The sequence below is a fragment of the Moschus berezovskii genome, chromosome 14, assembly GCF_049115385.1.
Source record: "Moschus berezovskii isolate FMDL1 chromosome 14, NW_MosBer_1.0, whole genome shotgun sequence".
Classification (NCBI taxonomy): domain Eukaryota; kingdom Metazoa; phylum Chordata; class Mammalia; order Artiodactyla; family Moschidae; genus Moschus; species Moschus berezovskii.
The window spans coordinates 85,498,193-85,520,475 of record NC_142473.1 but is presented as its reverse complement, the minus strand read 5'-3'; the positions used below and the strand labels follow the sequence as shown (position 1 = coordinate 85,520,475).

The window sequence follows — 22,283 nt, the reverse complement described above, 5'->3', positions numbered from 1 at the left end:
ATGAGAAGATTTGACTCACTGGAAAAGACTCTGATGCTGGGAAGGATTGGGGGCAGGAGGAGAAGGGGACGACAGAGAATGAGAAGGCTGGATGGCATCACTGACTCGATGGACATGAGTTTGAGTGAACTCCGGGAGTTGGTGATGGACAGGGAGGCCTGGTGTGCTGTGATTCATGGGGTTGTAAAGAGTTGGACACGACTGAGTGACTGAACTGAACTGAATATACAAAATTGGGGTTTCTACTTTAAGAGTGTATCTGAAATGTATTGGAAATAACCATATACTTTGGGATATATGTATGTATTTATATGTTAAATAATCTCAATAAAGTCCCTTTTCCTGGGTGATGTGGAACATGTTTCTCAAACTATGTCCAAGGGGAAAGTAGCCCTATGAGATGTTACTATGTTGTGTGCTCAGTCGCTCAGTCATGATCAACTCTTTGTGACCCCAACGACTGTATGTAGCCTGCCAGACTCCTCTGTCCATGGAATTCTCCATGCAAGAATACTGGAGTGGGTGGCCATTTCCTTCTCCAGTTACTATATTCAGTTCAGTTCAGTCGCTCAGTTGTGTCCGACTCTTTGCGACCCCATGAATCACATTACCCACTTTCAAAGAAATTATCTGTTGAAGAAAGAAGCATTAGTTTAAGATGTGAGCAAGTTCTCTATTTAAAAATATTAGATAGTGTTTAAACATCTCCACTGGATGACTTGATGTGCTGAATTTTACAATTGGGTCCAACCTAGAAGAATTTTTTCCATATGACTTTTAGAGCTTCTTTAACCTCTTTATTTCTCCAACTGTAGATCAGGGGGTTCAACATGGGAATCACAATGCCATAAAATATGGAGGCCACTTTCATATTCTCCTGGGAATTATTAGAATGAGGCTGTAAGTACATGTAAGAGAGGGTTCCATAGAAAATGGTGACTGCAGCCAGGTGGGAGGCACAGGTAGAGAAGGCCTTTTTCCTCCCTGTAGTAGAAGACATCTTTAGGATGGTAGTGATGATAATTCCATAGGAAAAGATGATAACCAGTTCGGTAAATATTAAGTTAAATCCCACAAAGACAGCAAGTAGCATGATGTTAATGTCAATGTTGGAGCATGAAAGGGCAAGAATTGGAGGGACATCGCAGAAAAAGTGATTGATGGTATTACCCTTGCAAAAGACCAGTGAAAATGTAAAACCTGTGTGCACAGATGCATTTATGGAGCCCATGATGTATGAACCAGCTACCAACTGGATGCAGACACTTCGGGACATGACTATGGGATAGTGAAGTGGGTTACAGATGGCCACATAACGATCTACCGCCATAGTAGCAAGGAGGTAAGAGTCACTGGTCGCAAATGTTGCATAAATCAATAACTGCATGACACAGCCCTTGAATGATATTAATTTGCTTCCTACTATGAAGTTTTGCAGCATCTTGGGAGTGATAGCGGAGGTATAACAGATGTCAACAAAAGCCAAATGTTGTAGGAAAAAGTACATCGGTGTTTTGAGTCTGATATCTGTCTTGATGAGTAGGATCATTCCAATATTACCCACCATGGAGGTCACATAGATGACCAGAAATACATTGAAGAGGAAATACTGAAACTTATATTGTGCGCCAAATCCCAGAAGAAAGAATTCAGTCACTTCAGTGCTATTTCCTTCTGTCATGAGTAAAAAAGTCTAGAAAGGACCAAGATGAGGACCAAGAACAGACAGGAAATCTCTGTGATTTGTTGAGTAGTAAAAGGTCTTAACTCTTCATGTCACCTTGTAAAAAATAGATTTTTGTGGCAATCACTCAAAACAAGGTTTATTTTTTTCCAAATATTTCTTTCTATTTTCTTGATAAGAAACCACCACATAAAAGTAACGTGTGAGCCTTGTATTCAGTTTTGAAACAAAAAAGTATTCACAGAAGAAGTTTCACGTCTAAAATCTGTGATTCTAGGAAACATAGATTAACATACATTTCAGATATCTAAAGTTTCATAAAGCAATAGTCAAACATAATTACATACATTTTAAGCAACCTATTGTTTTCCTCAGCCATTTATCATTTAAACCTAGTTTTAGATGTTGAAATTAGTAGAATCTTAATTATACAAAGAAATTTTTGTGATTTATTCATGACCATATATGTTTGAAGGCCTCAGAAAATCTGTACCACTGTTCTTAGCATGCACTTCCCTACATGGGGTATTCTTCACAAGCCAGATAGTCCTCTCATTTCATATATATATCAGCGTAAAGGAATCTCACTTTAAATAACTCTAAGTCATCTACATACCTCCATACTTGAGGTGGCTGGTAAGGATGTGCTTTTAGTGTTAGGGACTTCCCTGGTGGCTCAGATGGTAAAGCATCTGCCTACAATGCGGGAGACCCGGGTTCAATCCCTGGGTCGGGAAGATCTCCTGGAGAAGGAAATGGCAACCCACTCCAGTACTCTAGCCTGGAAAATCCCATGGATGGAGGAGCCTGGTGGGCTACAATCCAAGGGGTCACAAAGAGTCAGACACGACTGAGTGACTTCACTTTCTTTAGTGTTAGGAATGTTACAGACTAAGCCTCCTGTTGACAAGGGCTCCTCTGAAGCTCCCACATGGGTTGGCTGAAATCTTTTGAGAAGTTAGCCCAGTGGGATAACTTTGTTATAAGGGCAAGGAACTATTCTCTGCAATTCAATGTCTAGTGTAGGCTGAGAAGAGATAAGTTAGTGCAAGTTCCTCCCTCAGGTTAATCTAGTGTAAAACAAATGAAATGCAGCCCTTTTAAGGAGGTATCCAGCCATACATACAAGTACTTATTAGAGGAAGCTAGAAGAGATCAAGGGTCCACTTAATCTAGAATCTTGATAGGATAATTATTGCATTTACTATATCAACTTGACTTTTATCACTCTGAATTCAAGTGAAGTATAGATATGACAGTAGGAAGACTCTTTTTAAGATCTAATGAAACTAGTGGAAGTCCCACCATTCTCGTCTGACACAGAATGTGTATGCTAAGTTTGAGTTGTCTTAGCATAAAATTCTTTGTTTCATTTATGATGAAGGTCTTTGCTATTCAAATGATTACTATGAAGAAAGGCCAACTGCTTGAGCAATTGGATGTGCTTAACCTCTGCTGGATCTCAGTGCTTCTGAGGCTTCATTTGTGTTCAGCACTGGGCTGTGGAAAGGAAACTGACAGATTTGAACTTGAATTTTTATCCTACCAGTTCATAGAGACAAAGGATACATCCCACTTCAGCCTCAGTTCCTCTGCAACATGGGTAATCCCAGAATTACTTAGAAGTTAATGATATCCACTGAAACACCATTTACAAGAGCAAAAATTTGGAAATCGGGTTAACCAGATCACATCAGACTCATATGATGAATCAATACTCAGTCCTAAAAGGATGAGATAAATATACACTAATAAAAATGTGTCCCTTTATATTATCAAGTGAGAAAAGTAAAGTATAGAGTAATAGAGTTTATAACCTTTTAAAAATCAAACATCTTTATGACATGTTGTGACCTCCGAAAGGCCCACCTCCAAACACATCACACTGGGGCTAGATTTTAACATATGAATCTGGGGGAGTGGGACATGTTGATGGCACATCCCAAACTCTGGTCCTCATCTTTGGTGGGGATTGAGAAGAGAAATGAGGGAAAGGTAGTTGGGAGGGGCAAAAGAAAGTTGCCTGAAGCATCCCAAAGCCGAAAGTGATTTCTGAAGGATCAATACCTGGAAGAGCAGTGCAGAGAGAGGGTGAAGGACAGCCATTGCTGCGGTAACAGTGGGATTGGGATCTCAGGACAGGAGCCACAGCGATCACTACCTCCCCTGACACTGCCATTGGTTGACTGCACAGCCTCTCTTTAGATCCTGAAAGGATTAGAAGATGAAGGCCTGGGTGTGACTGAGACGGTCTGGTTCACAAGTTTTTAACATTAGCAAATCTCCCTGTCCTGACCACTCTCAAACTGAGTCCTTGATTTTTGTTTTGTTCTGGCCCCGAGTTTTGTTCTGACTGCTCTGGGGTTAAGGTGTTCTCTTGGTCTACCATGAGCATCCCATTTATTTATTCTCAGATGTGAACAGAATTGGTTTATCTGAATCTTCCTAACCTAACTGAGGCTGAGAAGCCACAGGTAGCTGTGGGGGGGGGGGCGGGAATCAAACTTTCTCTCGTGCTTTCACTCTCTTTATTTCTTCAGGCAAAAAGGTCAGGAAGAATACACAGGAAGCACTGAAATAATAACTTTCAGTTAGGAAACAAAACTTTTCAATTTATCCATAGTTGTGGCAACAAATGAGAGAAAATCTCACTTAAACTTGTAAACTTGGCACTTTGCTTCCATTTTAAAAGGGGAAATTCATAATGTTAATTGTTTTATAAATAAAATGACTATTGACATGTTATGCATTTACTGATTTGCTAATGCTGAAGTCTGGCATTTTATATTTAGTTTTCTGTCTTTTTTATTTCTGATTTTGCTAATGTCTGTATCTCTGGGCCACTTGAACTTTTTTGAGAATTCTATTTTGACTTATCTATAGCTTTTTTTTTTTTAAATCACATATCACTGCATAGCTTTTTAGGTGGCCAATTTAGAGATTCTATTGTAGGTACACATAGCTACAGTTACATTTTACCAGTTTGAGTGAAATGTGGATACACTGAGAACATTAGTCAGTATTAAACTTTTTGCTTCCATTGTCAAACATAATTTAGAAACCTCAATAGAAAGTAAGTTGTATTTAACCATATTTGTGCTCTTTGCTTGCTCTCTCTTCTTTCTTGTTGCTACAAGATTTACTATTTAAACATGAAATTACAGAAAGAATTTGACAGGGTGGATGGAAAAACATGACACAATTAAATGCTGTGTCCCAAAACCTACTTCAAATGAAATGATATATGTACACTTTAAGGAAAAGAAAAATTATATACTTATGCAAACATCAAACAAATGACAGATTGGCTAATCTTCATCTGTTAATAGTAGATAAAGTAGACTTTGTGGCCTAGAAAGTTACCAAGGACAGTGAGAGACATCGTGTAATGATAAACGGGTTAACCTATCAAGAGGAAATAGCAATCCTAAGGGTTTTGTTGTTTAGTTGCTAAGACATGTCCAACTCTTCTGCGGCCCCATGGACTATAGCCCACCAGGCTCCTCTGTTCATGAGATTTCCCAGGCAAGAATACTGGAGTGAATATTGCCATTTTCTTCTCCAGGAGATATTCCAGACCCCGGGGTTGAACCTAGGCCTCCTGCATTGCGGGTGGATTCTGTACTGCTGAGCCACCAGGGAAGCCATCCTAAGGGTATGGGCTCCAAACAAAAGAGTTACCATATATATGATGTAAAAACTGATAGAAATGAAGGGAGAAATAGACAGATACACAATTATAGTTGGGTACTTCAACAGTTCTCTCCCAGTGCTTGATAAAACTAGTCAGAAAACAGCAAGGATACAGAAAAACTCAATAATGACCCCATTAACCAACTGAATGTAATAGACATTTACTAACACTCCACCTCGGAGAAGGCAATGGCAAGCCACTCCAGTACTATTGCCTAGAAAATCCCATGGATGGAGGAGCCTGGTAGGCTGCAGTCCATGGGGTCGCTAAGGGTTGGACATGACTGAGCGACTTCACTTTTCACTTTCACACATTGGAGAAGGAAATGGCAACCCACTCCTGTGTTCTTGCCTGGAGAATCCCGGGGACGGGGGAGCCTGGTGGGCTTCCGTCTATGGGGTCACACAGAGTCAGACACGACGGAAGTGACTTAGCAGCAGCAGCAGCAACACTCCACCTAAAAGAGAATATATATTTTTTCCAGCTCCAGAAGAATATATATGTCATTCAATTATTTGTTCATTTATATGCTTTCACGGGCAATGCTCAGTCCAACTGAGTTCTTGCAGTCCACTTCCATTACATCACGAGTGCCAAGGGAAGTCCGCCTGGTCCTGGTAAAGCACAGTGAAGTTCTGGCCCCTTTAATTCTTCCACTTTCTGCACACATGAGAATGATACATGGCTGATGTTGACAGATGGGATTACCTTGTTTTACTTACATCGACGCTGCTCCCAGAGTCTCTTTCTGCACTGGTAGAGGCTGACTGCTCACCACATCTCTCCATGCGGTCCCCTCCAATCTGGGAGCTTATAGCTGGGGCCTGAGGGATCTCTACTGGGTCCCTCGAGAACCTGAGCTTCCAGGGCTGTGACAGAATTGAAAAAAACAACAACAACAACATTCATTAGTTATTCTCTGCTGGATAAAAGTTCATATTTCCAGAGGGGACAAAATATAATTTTGTGTTACTGCCTTTTGGGACTTGGTTTCTTTATTAAGAGCCCTGAGTGTTAGTTGCTCAGTTGTGCCTGGCTCTTTGCGACCCCATGGACTGCAGTCCACCAGGCTCCCCTCTCCATGGGATTATCCAGGCAAGGACAATGGAGTGGGTTGCCATTTCCTACTCCAGGGGATCTTCCCAACCCAGGGATCGAACCTGGGTCTCCTGCACTGCAGGCAGATTCTTTACTGACTGACCTACGAGGGAAGCCCCATTGTTGAAAAATTACTGTACCTCCCTTCCTTTTTCCCTCTCTGGTTTTCTCTTCCTTCTCCCCCCTCCCCTGTTTCCTTTCCTTTCTTCCTTTCTCCTGCCTGTCTCCTTGTCTTCCTTTTTTTGGGGGTGGTGGTGGTGGTGGTGGTGAGGTGTATAACAAGCCATCCACATGGTTAAAAATGCAGATGTACCAAAGTGCATAGAATAAGACACAACTCCCCTCTTAATTCCCAATCTCTAGATTCCCTCCCTGGAGAACATCACTGTCCCAATTTCTTTATACTTCCAGATTAGCCTTGCACTGCATTTGCAAACATACCAATATTATATTCTTTATTCCTCAGTCATACAAATGACAGTGTATCACTCACATTTTTCTGTGGCCTTCAGTTCGTATAATATTTCTGGGTGATTTACATGGAAAGGGAAATCTCACTCTTACTGGTTGCTTAGTATGTCATGGAACAGCTGCATTGCTTAATATGTTTAACCAAACTCTCTTTCCTACTAGTAGATACTTAGATGGTTTCCAATCTTCCCTAAAAAATATACTATATATATATATATATATTAGTGTGCATAAGTGTGAACTATATCTCTAGGATTGAACGATATTTAGGAGAAGAATCTCCAAGTCAAAGGGCATGAACACTATAAACATTGATAGATATTGCCCAAGTGTCTTTCAGAACAAGGTTCTGTCCATTTAAATCACTTATAGCAAATCTAAAGTGACTATTTCTGTATATCTTCTCTAACAAAATGCTAAGAAATGTTATTAAACTTTGTCACTGTGATAAGTAAAGAACAGTAGAATTTAGTTCTGTTTGCAGTTTTCTACTACAAACCAGACTGAGCAAATTTTTCAACGTCCAAGAAAGATTAGCATCTCCTTTTCTGTGAGTTATCTGTTTATATATGTTGCCCTGTTAAAAATTTTTGATTTTACAATGATGTTTGGAGTCAAGAACTCTTCCTTGTAAAATCTTCAAATATTTATTTCTCAATATTAACTATTTAATACTGTTGTTGTTCAGTTGCGGAGTCATGTCTGACTCTTTGTGACGCCATAGACTGCCACGTGCCAGGTCTCCCTGTCCCTCACCATCTCCCGGAGCTCACTGAAGTCCATGTCCTCTGAATCAGTGATGCCATCCAAACATCTCATCCTCTGTTGCCCTCATCTCCTTTGACTTCAATCTTTCCCAGCATCAGGGTCTTTTTCAATGGGTCTTTGTCTGATTCTGCCACTAGCTCTATGATCTTGGGTGTGTTATTTATGTCTTAACTTCCTCACTTATAAAATGAGGACAATGAAAGTGCTTACTTCAGAAGGGTTGTGAAGGTTTAAATAAAATCAAGCTTGCAAAGCTCTTAGCACTCATTCAGTTCAGTTCAGTCCAGTCGCTCAGTCGTGTCCGACTCTTTGCGACCCCATGAATCACAGCACGCCAGGCCTCCCTGTTCATCACCAACTCCCGGAGTTCACTCAAACTCATGTCCATCGAGTCGGTGATGCCATCCAGCCACCTCATTCTCTGTCGTCCCCGTCTCCTCCAACCCCCAATCCTTCCCAGCATCAGAGTCTTTTCCAGTGAGTCAACTTGTGGCATGAGGTGGCCAAAGTATTGGAGTTTCAGCTTTAGCATCAGTCCTTCCAATGAACACCCAGGATTGATCTCCTTTAGAATGGACTGGTTGGATCTCCTTGCAGTCCAAGGGACTCTCAAGAGTCTTCTCCAGCACCACAGTTCAAAAGCACTCATTAGCTAGTCTTTAAACCCTTGCCTTCAGACAATTTACAGTTTGAGGCCATGGAAATGAGACTAACTTTAGGGACCAGCATTGAGTGGCAAATACTGTGAACAGGAAGTCAGTTCAGTTGAGTCGCTCAGTCGTGTCCGACTCTTTGAGACCCCGTGAACCACAGCACACCAGGCCTCCCTGTCCATCACCAACTGGAAGAGCAGGGGCAATCCAGGAGGATTTCCTGTGAGTGAGGTGTGCGAAGAGCACACGTGAAGGATGGGAAGGCAAATGGGACAACTTAAGGGGACTTGGAGGTGGGAATCAGATGGGTGTGCTTTTTGAACAGAGAGGAGTTTAGACTGCCGAGCAGGTAGGAAGAACTGCCAAGTGATCCAGGAGACAAGGGGACTGTTGTGCCAACTCTGGGAAGTCCAGTGAGAGTCTCGCAGGGCAGACAGCCTGTGTTGGCAAGAGCCTCACAGTCTTAAAACTGCTCATGGGCTGTGATTAAAACTTGGGTGCCTGGGGAAGCTGAAATGTTCTGCCTTTTTATCAAATCCCAATTGTACTTCTTGGGGCTGCTTAGTGGATGGGTCTCATCCTTGTGTCTCAGTTCTGTTTTACCAAGTGAGGAATCCTGTCCCTGCCCTCTCTTCCCTGGTCAGAAAAGCAATCTCAATAATCTTTCAGCCATGAAAAAGCAGAGACATTATTTTGTCAACAAAGGTCTGTCTAGTCAAGGCTATGGTTTTTCCAGTGGTCATGTATGGATGTGAGAGTTGGACTATAAAGAAAGCTGAGTACTGAAGAATTGAGGCTTTTGAACTGAGATGTTGGAGAAGACTCTTGAGGGTCCCTTGGACTGGAAGGAGATCCAATCAGTCCATCCTAAAGGAAATCAGTCCTGAATATTCATTGGAAGGACTGATGCTGAAGCTGGAACTCCAATATTTTGGCCACCTAAAGTAAAGTCATGCTCAAAATTCTCCAAGCCAGGCTTCAGCAATATGTGAACCGTGAACTCCCAGATATTCAAGCAGCTTTTAGAAAAGGCAGAGGCACCAGAGATCAAATTGCCAACATCCGCTGGATCATGGAGAAAGCAAGAGAGTTCCAGAAAAACATCTATTTCTGCTTCATTGACGATGCCAAAGCCTTTGACTGTGTGGATCACAATAAACTGTGGAACATTCTGAAAGAGATGGGAATACCAGACCACCTGACCTGCCTCTTGAGAAACCTGTATGCAGGTCAGGAAGCTACACTTAGAACTGGACATGGAACAATAGACTGGTTACAAATAGGAAAAGGAGTACGTCACCCTGTATATTGTCACCCTGCTTATTTAACTTATATGCAGAGTACATCATGAGGAATGCTGGGCTGGAAGAAGCACAAGCTGGAATCAAGATTGCAGGGAGAAATATCAATAACCTCAGATACGCAGATGACACCAACTTATGGCAGAAAGTGAAGAGGAACTCAAAGGCCTCTTGATGAAAGTGAAAGAGGAGAGTGAAAAGGTTGGCTTGAAGCTCAACAATCAGAAAACAAAGATCATGGCATCTGGTCCCATCACTTCATGGGAAACAGATGGGGAAACAGTGGAAACAGTGTCAGACTTTATTTTTTTGGGCTCCAAAATCACTGTGGATGCTGATTGCAGCCATGAAATTGAAAGACGCTTACTCCTTGGAAGGAAAGTTATGACCAACATACATAGCATATTAAAAAGCAGAGACATTACTTTGCCAACCAAGGTCCATCTAGTCAAGGCTATGGTTTTTCCCGTGGTCATGTATGGATGTGAGAGTTGGACTGTGAAGAAAGCTGATCGCCGAAGAATTGATGCTTTTGAACTGTGGTGCTGGAGAAGACTCTTGAGAGTTCCTTGGACTGCAGGGAGCTCCAACCAGTCCATTCTAAAGGAGATCAATCCTGGGTGTTCATTGGAAGGACTGATGCTAAAGCTGAAACTCCAATACTTTGGCCACCTCATGAGACGTGTTGACTCACTGGAAAAGACTCTGATGCTGGGAAGGATTGGGGGTGGGAGGAGACGGGGATGACAGAGAATGAGATGGCTGGATGGCATCACCGACTCGATGGACATAAGTTTGAGTGAATTCCGGGAGTTGGTGATGGACAGGGAGGCCTGGCGTGCTGTGATTCATGGGGTCGCAAAGAGTCGGACACGACTGAGCGACTGGACTGAACTGACCTGAAGGATTATATAACAACAATGTGTCCTGCTTGAAGACTGTTTCTCCTTCCTGAAAATCTTCTGGCTAATCCTGTTATCTGAAAATGTAAATTATAGGATAGGGTCTAGTAAGATCCAGACATTCTTTTGATTCATTGTAATAACTAATTAAAAAGTATAAAAATCCCTTGCTAATAGTGATGTCATGTAGGCCATGCTGTGTAGGGTCACTGAAGACGGATGGATCACAGTGGAGAGTTCTGACAAAACGTGGTCCACTGGAGAAGGAAATGGCAAACCACTTCAGTATTCCTGCCTTGAGAACCCCATGAACAGTATGAAAAGACAGAAAGATCGGACACTGAAAGATGAACTCCCCAGGTCAGTAGATGCCCAATATGCTACTGGAGATCCGTGGAGAAATAACTCCAGAAAGAATGAAAAGATGGAGCCAAAGCAAAAACAACACCCAGTTGTGGATGTGACTGGTGATGGAAGCAATGTCCAATGCTGTAAACAGCAATATTGTATAGGAACCTGGAAAGTTAGCTCCATGAATCAAGGCAAATTAGAAGTGATCAAACAGGAGATGGCAGGAATGAACATTGACATTTTAGGAATCAGCAAACTAAAATGGGCCAGAATGGGTGAATTTAATTCAGATGACCATTATATCTACTACTGTGGGCATGAATCCCTTAGAAGAAATGGAGTAGCCATCATGGTCAACAGAAGAGTCCAAAATGCAGTACTTGGATGCAGTCTCAAAAACGACAGAATGATCTCTGTTTGTGTGCAAGGCAAACCATTCAATATCATGGTAATCCAAGTCTATGCCCTGAGCAGTAATGCCGAAGAAGCTGAAGTTGAATTGTTCTTTGAAGACCTACAAGACCTTCTAGAATTAACATCCAAAAAAGATTATATTATTATTATTATTATATGGGACTGGAATGCAAAAGTAAGAAGTCAAGAAACACCTGGAGTAACAGGCAAATTTGGCCTTGGAGTACAGAATGAAGGAGGCCAAAAGCTAATAGAGTTTTGCCAAGGGAATACACTGGTCATAGCAATCACCCTCTTCCAACTACACAAGAGAAGACTCTACACATGGACATCACCAGATAGCCAACACTGAAATCATATTGATTATATTCTTTGCAGCCAAAGAGGGAGAAGCTCTATACAGTCAGCAAAAACAAGACTGGGAGTTGACTGTGGCTCAGATCATGAACTCCTTATTGCCAGATTCAGACTTAAATTGAAGAAAGTAGGGAAAACCACTAGACCATTCAGGTATGGCTTAAATCAAATCTCTTATGATTATACAGTGGAAGTGAGAAATAGATTTAAGGGACTAGATCTGATAGATAGAGTGTCTGATGAACTATGGATGAAGGTTTATGACATTGTACAAGAGACAGGGAGCAAGATCATCCCTAAGAAAAAGAAATGCAAAAAAGAAAAATGGCTGTCTGAGGAGGCCTTATAAATAGCCATGAAATGAAGAGAAGCCAAAAGCAAAGGAGAAAAGGACAGATATACCCATTTGAATGCGGAGTTCCAAAGAATAGCAAAGAGAGAAAAGAAAGCCTTCCTCAGTGATCAGTGCAAAGAAATAGAGGAAATGAATAGAATGGGAAAGACTAAAAATACCAAGGGAATATTTCATGCAAAGATGGGCTCAATAAAGGACAGAAATGGTAGGGACCTAACAGAAGCAGAAGATATTAAGAAGAGGTGGCAAGAATACACAGAGAACTGTGTAAAAAAGATCTTGATGACCCAGATAATCACGATGGTGTGATCACTCACCTAGAGCCAGACGTCTTGGAATGTGAAGTCAAGTGGGCCTTAGGAAGCATCACTATGAACAAAGCTAGTGGAGGTGATGGAATTCCAGTTGAGCTATTTCAAATCCTAAAAGAAGATGCTGTGAAAGTGCTGCACTCAATATGCCAGCAAATTTGGAAAACTCAGCAGTGGCCACAGGACTGGAAGAGGTCAGTTTTCATTCCAATCCTAAGGAAAGGCAATGCCAAAGAATGCTCAAACTACTGCACAATTGCACTCATCTCACACGCTAGTAAAGTCATGCTCAAAATTCTCCAAGCCAGGCTTTAGCAATACGTGAAGCCTGAACTTCCAGATATTCAAGCTGGTTTTAGGAAAGGCAGAGGAACCAGAGATCAAATTGCCAACATCCGTTGGATCATCGAAAAAGCAAGAGAGTTCCATAGAAACATCTATTTCTGCTTTATTTGACTGTGTGGATCACAATAAACTGTGGAACATTCTGAAAGAGATGGGAATACCAGACCACCTGACCTGCCTCTTGAGAAACCTGGATGCAGGTCAGGAAGCAACAGTTAGAACTGGACATGGAACAACAGACTGGTTCCAAATAGGAAAAGGAGTATGTTAAGGCTGTATATTGTCACCCTGCTTATTTAACTTATATGCAGAGTACATCATGAGGAACGCTGGCCTAGAAGAAGCACAAGCTGGAATCAAGATTTCCGGGAGAAGTATCAATAACCTCAGATATGCAGATGACACCACCCTTATGGCAGAAAGTGAAGAAGAACTAAAGAACCTCTTGGTGAAAGTGAAAGAGGAGAGTGAAAAAGTTGGCTTGAAGCTCAACATTCAGAAAACTAAGATCATGGCATCTGGTCCCATCACTTCATGGGAAATAGATGGGGAAACAGTGGCAGACTTTATTTTTGGGGATTCCAAAATCACTGCAGATGCTGATTGCAGCCATGAAATTAAAAGACGCTTACTCCTTGGAAGAAAAGTTGTCACTAACCTAGACAGCATGTTAAAAAGCAGAGACATTGCTTTGCCAACAAAGGTCTGTTTAGTCAAGGCTATGGTTTTTCCAGTGGTCATGTATGGTTGTGAGTTGGACTCTATAGAAGGCTGAGTGCTGAAGAATTGATGCTTTTGAACTGCGGTGTTGGAGAAGACTCTTGAGTGTCCCTTGGACTTCAAGGAGATCCAACCAGTCCATCCTGAAGGAGATCAGTTGTGGGTCTTTATTGGAAGGACTGATGATGAAGCTGAAGCTCCAATATTTTGGCCACGTGATAGGAAAAACTATTCATTTGAAAAGTCCCTGATACTGGGAAAGATTGAAGGCAGGAGTAGAAGGGGACGACAGAGTATGAGATAGTTGGATACCATCACGGACTCAATGGACATGAGTTTGTGTAAACTCTGGAGTTGGTGATGGACAGGGAGGCCTGGTGTGCTGCAGTCCATGGGGTCACAAAGAGTCAGACGCTACTGAGCCACTGAAGTGAAGTAAACACTAGCGAGGGGGCATTCTCTGTCCCCCTTCTGATGTCTGTGTTAGAAGATTTCTCTCTCTTATACTATAATAAAACTTTATTACACATAAGCTCTGAGTGATCAAACTTCATCTTTGGCCCTGGATTGAATTCTTCTCCTCTGTAGGCCAAGAATCCTGGCATCTCTCGTGGTTCAGCATCAACCTTTCACACTAGTCAGTATATATTCATTATATTATTACCATGTTTACCATGTGTTTATATTAGATGTGATAGCAGGCAGCTAAAGCCCTGCAACTTTGGTCTTCATTAGAAATATTTTTTTGATCATTCTAGGCTTTTTTTTTTCTTCTTCTTTACACATTGACTTGGTGCTTTTTTTAGGGGAAGGCTGCACTATCATGACTTTCTTCTATGTTAATTACTCTTTAATCTCCTCTCTGTTACCTTTTTGGCAATCAACATTCTCTTAGTGAAAAAAAAATCTAATTTCATTAGGTTCTCAAATACATTTGGATATTGTTGAACTCGGTATTCTTCTCTTAAATTTTCTTTGTTCACCAGTATTATTTTTATTGATAAACTTGCAAATTATTTATCCACTTTATTGTTATTTTTAAGCTTTGGAGAATGCTGTTGCTGCTGCTACTAAGTCCCTTTAGTCATGTCTGACCCTGTGTGACCCCATAGCCCACTAGGCTCTCCTGTCTTCAGGATTCTCCAGGCAAGAATACTGGAGTGGGTTGTCATTCCCTTCTCCTTGGAGAATGAGTTCTTTCATTTATTATTTCTGTCAGTTATGGAGTTTTCAACATCAATTAAAAATAATTGCTACTCTCTTCTCCTTTCTTTAATATTATTTTCTTTTTTTAAAAATCTTTTTTTTAAATAATTAATTGGAGGCTAATTACTTTACATTGTTGTATTGGTTTTGCCATACATTTTCCGATGCTTTGAAATTTATCATTATTTCCTATTTATTAACTCAAGTATTTATAAAGTTATACAATTTTATTTGAACACCCCTTATAGCTTGTAATGTAATGGTTTGTAAAATATTATTTTATACTTATTTGTCAATTTTGTTTTAATCAACCAAAGAGTTGTTTAAATGAGAATTTCAGTTTTAAATGGTAGAATTTGAGGTGTTTTTAACTTCAAGTTTTACTGTTAAATTCTAGATCTACTTCTTTAGATCAGAGAATATTTTCTACATTATTTCTGATTTTTGGAGTCTATTGTATTCTGTAATTCTTCCAGGAACACATAAAAAGGACTTAGGAAAGAATAAAACAAAAAGGAAAGAAAAGAAAGAGAGGGAAAGAGGAAGGAAAGAAAGAAAGGCAGAAAGAAAAAGAAGGAACAAAGATATTTGTTGGATTTCAAGTTATTTTGAAGGGAAAAATCAGTTCTTCCAATAAACCAGACCGTGATGTGTCTAACACAGTATCAATAGCCACAAAAACCCAATAAGAAACAGCGTTTGTAACCAGACTCGCCCCTTCTACAAGGAAACTGTAAAAAGACTGAGCAATCTCTCAGTATCCGCCACTTTCTCACTACAGCTTTTCCTGCTTTATTCCTTGCACCTCTTGAGCACTGATTATTGAGATGCCCAGTTTCTGATCTTCTTTTTGCCAGTAACTAAATCTAGGGAGAGTACCTGCTTCCTTAATTCATACTCGGATGCATTCAGCAAAGCACATATTCTATAAAAAAGCCCATTCCCACTTCTTATTGAGATGTCTACAACTTCTGTGGAGCGAGCTACAGCAGCAAAATAAACCTAAGTTTTGAGTTTAGGTGTGTTTGATTGGTAGGCTTCCACAATATAGAGTTTCGTATGTGTTTACTCTCATTAATTATATCAAATAGTTTTTCTGTAACTTTAATTTTTTTTTCTCAACTTGTTCTTTCATGAACTGGGAGAGGTAATTTAACATTTACTATTATAGTACCATTATATACTATTATAGTGCCATTATATACTATTATAGTACCATTATATACTATTATAGTACCATTATATACTATTAAAGTACCATTATGCTTTTTTCATCCATGCATTCTGTGATCTTTCACTTTATAAATATTAAGGCAAAATTATTTAATATACAGATTTTTTTTCATGAATATATCTATACGATCAAAGTTCTCTATGCAATGTATTTGAAAATATTACATTAAAGAATGTTTGTATAAGGAGACTTATTAAAATAGTAAAACTAGAACTGCCTCTATCTTTAGAGATGATTCAGGGTGGTATAAATATAAACATCTCTCCTTTCTTATCAGAATAGGATTTGCTTACACTTCAGGTGAAGATAAGGTTTCTCTCTGCAAAGCGATTGTAAGCAGGTCACCAGCAACCTTAAGTAATATCAGAGTTTCATAATTTTGGGCTTTCTCTCCCAGAGTGCAGAAAAAGGCACCCTGTTGCATGGGCTGATATCATCTGGTTTCTTTTGATACTGTTTGTGTTACGATTCGATCCATATCGCTATGTTTCTATGCTCATAGTTCAGTTCATAATTTGGAACTTCTGGAAATATTCAAGAAGGCAGTGAACTCTCATCCAGCCAATCCTCTCAGTTACAACATCCTACGGTTTAACTGACTAATGAGATTGAAAGAAGTGTAATAAGTGATCTTGGTCTTTTCTTGTTTTTAAACCTGCTTGTCAACAGGATGGGTGTGTGATTAATTCTTTTTTTTTTTTCCCCCTCAAGTTCAAGCTCAGGTATAACCGCTTCTGTTCAACCTCAAGGCCTCACTTTTGGGTAAGAGTCCATTCTGTAGCACCAAATTCTGCATTGCATGTTATACATGTGCAAGATGGTATTGCTGGAGATTCATGTTATATTTGAAATACAATTTTACCAAAATGAACTGACACGACCTGCATTTGCCTGACTCCTGTGTCAGTTTCCTAGTTGGTTAGAGAACATACACAGAAAGGACAGACACGACTCCATAATGTCTGCATGTGTCTGCAGATTCACTGAAGCGGTTTTCTTCTTTTCCTTTCTGCTTATTTCCTCCAAAAATGGCACTTTCAATTGTTCTTCATAAAAGTAAAACAGCTTAGCTATAGACTCACAGCAAGAGTAATAGTACCATGCACCAAAAGAGATTTTTGTCCTGAGACTTTTTATATTATACATATAGAGGGTATTTAAAAATATTTATACACTTTATTTTCTTGTTCTTTTTTAAGGGAAGGTGTTTGAAAAAAGGGCTCATCAAAAGGGTCAAAAGGAGTATCAAAGATAATTTCAGCACTTTCTTTTTAAGAAAACACATGAATTAGAAAATTATTTAATCACTTAAGATGTTTTCTTTAAATTTCAGATCTATTGCTATAATTAAAGAATGCCTTTGGAACTCATGGGCTTCCCCGGTAGCTCAGCTGGTAAAGAATCTTCCTGTAGTGCAGAAGACCCCGGTTCTATTCCTGGGTTGGGAAGATCCCCTGGAGAAGGGACAAGCTACCTACTCCAATATTTCTGGGCTTCCCTGGTGGGCTCAGATGGTAAAGAAACCACCTGCAATGTGGGAAACCTCAGTTGGATCCCTGGGTTGGGAAGATCCCCTGGAGAAAGGGAAGTCTACCCACTCCAGTATTCTGACCTGGAGAATTCTATGGACTGTATAGTCCATGGGATCGCAAAGAGTCAGCACGACCAAGTGACTTTCACTTCACTTGAAACTTACAAATATTCGAAACACCTTCTGCTGTTGAGAAATAAGAGAGAATTGTTCCTTGCTTGTTGAATCATACTGAGTTAGTAATTGATGTTCAGTCTAGGGACACTTCTTTCCAACCCCTTTTAGGGCTTCTCTTACATCTTGGTTTCTCAGACTGTAGATGATAGGGTTTAACATGGGAATCACAACCCCATAAAAAATGGAAGCCATTTTTTCTTGCTCTTGAGATTCTATGGTGCGATGGTGCAGATACATATAAGAGAGGGTTCCATAGAAAATGGTGACAGCTGTCAGGTGGGAGGCACAGGTGGAGAAGGCTTTCTTCCTCCCTGCAGCAGAAGAGATCTTCAGGATGGCAGACAAGATAAACATGTAGGAAAAGATGACCACTGACACGGTGAATGTTAAGTTAAATCCCACAGAGACTGTTAGGAGCATGATGTTCACGTAAATACTAGAGCATGAGAGGGCCAGAATTGGGGGTCCATCACAGAAAAAGTGGTTAATTTTATTGGATTTGCAAAAGTTCAATGAGAAAGTAAAACTTGTGTTTACAGAAGCATTCAGGAAACCCATGAAGTAAGAACCAGTTAAGAGTTGACTGCAGACTCTCTGGGACATGACAGTTCCATAGCGAAGTGGGTTACAGATGGCCACATAACGGTCCACTGCCATAGCTGCCAGGATGTAGCAATCACTTGTTACAAAGGCACCATAGACTAGCAATTGCACCATACATCCGAAGAATGAGATGGAATTTTTGGCGCTCATCAAATTATGCAACATCTTGGGAGTGATAGCAGTGGCATAAGAGAGATCAACAAAAGCCAAGTTTTGGAGGAAAAAGTACATGGGGGTGTGGAGGGAAGAGTCAGTCTTGATGAGGAGGATCAGGCCAGCGTTGCCCACCAGGGTGGCCACATAGATCATTAGCAATCCTGTGAAGAGGACGCGCCAAGACTTGTGTTGGCCAGCGAATCCCAGGAAAAGGAACTCAGTCACTTGAGTGTCATTGTCCTGTTCCATGGCTTGTAATGATTAAATATTGGCTGAAAAAGTGCAAAGAAAGAGCAGAGAAAGCTAAGACTATTGTGATTCTTAAAAAAATTCTGGAAATGGAAATAGTACAATATTTAACTTCATAGTAGGGTCAGAGAATAATTTCCATGACATAGTTGACTTGGATGTTTAAAGGTTGAACCTTGATATTTGACTGAGACATTTTTCATTTGGAGATGTTGTTATGGATCAAACAGCATCTGTGTTCTCAGAGTGCAGAGTGATGGGTATTTCAAAGTATATCAATCCAGGTACAAATGAGATATACATAAAGAAATACTCTAATCTTTCTTTCATGCTCCCTATACTTTAATTGGGCTTCCCTGGTGGCTCAGAGGTTAAAGCGTCTGCCTCCAATGTAGGAGACCCGGGTTCGATCTCTGGGTCGGGAAGATCCCGTGGAGAAGGAGATGGTAACCCACTCCAGTATTCTTGCCTGGAGAATCCCATGGATGGAGAAGCCTGGTAGGCTACAGTCCATGGGGTCGCAAAGAGTCGGACACGACTGAGCGACTGAACGGAACGGAATGGAATACTTTAATTGGGCTTCCCAGCTTGCTCAGTGGGTAAAGAATCCGCCTGCAATGCAGGAGACACAGGAGACATGGGTTCAACTCCCCTGGAGGAGGGCATAGCAACCCACTCCAGTTTTGTATAGAGAATCCCAAGGACAGAGGAGCCTGGTGGGCTATAGTCCATGGGTCACAAAGAGTCAGACGTGACTGAATCAACTAAGCATGTAAGCACGTATGCATACTTTAATTAGAAATTCTAACTGGTTTAATGACTAATCGTTGTATTTGAAATCCATAGAATTCTATGTGGTCTTGTTTACACTCATCTTCGTATTTTTCCTTTGATTCTTTTCCTTTCCTTAGAAGCTCTTCCCTGCTACGATGGTCTCGATGAAATTGTAGAGTCCTTTATGGAACTGTTTATTACAGTATTTATGGCTGGTAAAGGATTTATTTATAAAATTTCCAATCTTTTTGATCCTTTACTTTTGTAAAAAAACAACAAAAAGTTCTCAGCATCGTGAACATTTTGTGATCGTTCAAGTGCCCAATCTCACGTTCAGTAGTTGCCCCATCACAGATAGACCCAAGTATGTTACAGGAAACTTCTACCAAACATTTTTGAAATGATTAATTCTAATATTTATTCTGTAAATTTGTTTGGAACACATAAAATGTCAAAGAATTAGTATCCAGTGTAAGCAGTTTCTATAAACTGCCCCATGGGAAAAATTCACAAATGATATAATCAGGACAACTGCAGAAGGGAAATTTATATGGCCAAAGGGAAAATATCACATATAGCAACTCACCAGTAATTAGATATGTATTTATTAATACTGCCTTGAAATAGAATTCTACACTTCTCAGACTAAAATGCAAAGTTTAGGTGAGAATGTAGACTCACATATTTCTGATGTGAAGGTAAATTAGGATAATCACATTGGAGACAAGTTTGGAAATATTAATAAAATTAAACACAAACCTCCCTTTGGTCCAGAATTTCCATTATAAGTACATACTCTATACCAAATATGTAACTGAGCCTCCAATGAAAATAATGATGACTAGGCAGCTTGCAGCAGTTGATGAATACACAGTTCTGTATATGACCAATGATTGTGATAGTGTCACTCTAGTTATGGGAAGATGCAATAAGAGGGAATGCTTTCCTGGACCACAGAAGATGGGTGTCCAGAGAATTTTGATTGTAAGACTGAGTCCAGTAATAGCATGCTGAGTTGTCTATCAGCAAAATCTTCTCTAGAACTGGGAAAAAGCCTTAGCAATGTGGGATGGAATGGTCATGAAATGCCTCCCAAAGCACGGTTGAGTTTATGACCATTGGGGAACCTGTCCACTACAAACTGGCACTGCCAAGGGCATTTGCCAGTGACTGAACAACAATGCCAAGGGCATTTGCCATCTGCCTCTGCAATTTCCCCAGACTGAATCCTGTGCTCCTGCAGCTGTTGACCTTGGACGTGCCCCTAAGGGAGTTCAGGGTAGAGATTCAGGCACTTTGTGTTCTAGGAAAACTGGTAGAACAGGTCTTTAGGTAGATAGATATTTTCAGGAACTGATTTCATGATCTGAATCCTTGCATCTCCTCATCTCCCAGGAAGGCACTAAATCCCTTCGTGATGACCTCAGCTCCTCATGACAAGCAGAAAACCTCTTGTAAAGTAAGCTCTTGATTGTGGTGAACTCCTTCTTCACCAAAATCATATATATTGAGCTTCCCCCACTACCTCTTTGGAGCAGCTTCTCAGAACTATCTAAGATGCTGTCTCCAGGACTGCAGCCCTTATTTTGCCTCAAATAAAACGTAACTCACACACACACACAAAGTACATATTCTAGATAAATTAATGACCACATAAACAAAGATATATAGGCATGCTAGACCTGTAAATATGTGGACATATGGATGCATTCACAGAAGAATGTTCATAGCAGCATTCTTGAACTCAGGAAAAATAAAATTTTATTAATGTTATTTAAGAAAATAATATTAATAAACCAGTGAGAATTCAGTAAACTGGTGCTGTAACATTTATGTATATATATTTCTGAAGTGGAAAACTGAGTAATAAAAAGCAAATTGTCGAAGTTAGATGGTGGCTACATGAATGACTCATTGGAAAAGACCCTGATGCTGGGAAAGATTGAAGGCAGGAGGAGAAGGGGATGACAGAGGATGAGATGGTTGGATGGCATCACTGACTCAATGGATGTGAGTTTGAGTAAACTTTGGGAGTTGGCGATGGACAGGGAGGCCTGGCATGCTGCAGTCCATGGGGTTGCAAAGAGTCAGACACGACTGAGTGACTGAACTGAACTGAACTGACATGAATGCTTGTTATATTATTTTAAACATATTTTTATGCACCTTAAATATTGTGCAATGACAGAGTGAAGTGAAGTTGCTCAGTCGTGTCAGACTCTTTGTGACCCCATGGACTGTAGCCTACCAGTGGATGGGATGGATGGGATTTTCCAGGCAAGAGTACTGGAGTGGGTTGCCATTTTCTTCTCCAGGAGATCTTCCCAACCCAGGGATTGAACCCGGGTCTCCCGCACTGTAGGCAGACACTGCACATCCCCATACATCAGTAGAGGGCTCCATCCTTTGGAGTCAGTAACTCCAGACAGAGCTGTGCCTCCACAGATTCGATGGTCAGTGGTGTGGATGGAGTGTGGCAAACCAAACCCCGTGACTGATGTCGACAGTCTGGCTCTTTCAAACGTCTTTAGAAATGAACAGAGTGGGATAACTGTAGTGAAGGAACAAGAAGCAATTCTCTTCTTTCAGCACTGAGTGAGAGCTAAAGGCCAGTAAGTACGTGAGTTGCCTCCTCAGGTAAATTTCCTGAGAAATAAATTACATGCAACACTGTCAAGGAGGCTTCCATCCAGTAGGTGAAAGCACTTGTCAGAGGAAGCTAACACTGATCATAAGTGATCATAAGTCCACTTAACTAGCATCTTGATGAGATCATGACACTTGCTGTGTTAATCATTTTGAATTCAAATAAAATGTATGCCATGACATTTTTCAAGTTATGTAAAAATCAGTACAAAGGTGCACACACACACACACACACACACACACAAGAACCTGTTTTTTAAACATGTTTAACCTGTTCTGAAAC

General features: G+C 40.5%; 2 protein-coding genes across 2 annotated transcripts; both read right to left on the bottom strand.

Annotated features, from left to right (window-relative positions):
* Positions 1 to 751: 751 nt before the first annotated feature.
* Positions 752 to 1,681, bottom strand: LOC129554148 (olfactory receptor 5AK3-like). The gene has a single exon (XM_055422772.2). The coding sequence runs from the start codon at positions 1,679 to 1,681 to the stop codon at positions 752 to 754; it is 930 nt and encodes a 309-aa protein (XP_055278747.2).
* A 15,969-nt stretch (positions 1,682 to 17,650) lies between these two features.
* Positions 17,651 to 18,580, bottom strand: LOC129553725 (olfactory receptor 5AK3-like). The gene has a single exon (XM_055422461.2). The coding sequence runs from the start codon at positions 18,578 to 18,580 to the stop codon at positions 17,651 to 17,653; it is 930 nt and encodes a 309-aa protein (XP_055278436.2).
* Between the last annotated feature and the right edge of the window lie 3,703 nt (positions 18,581 to 22,283).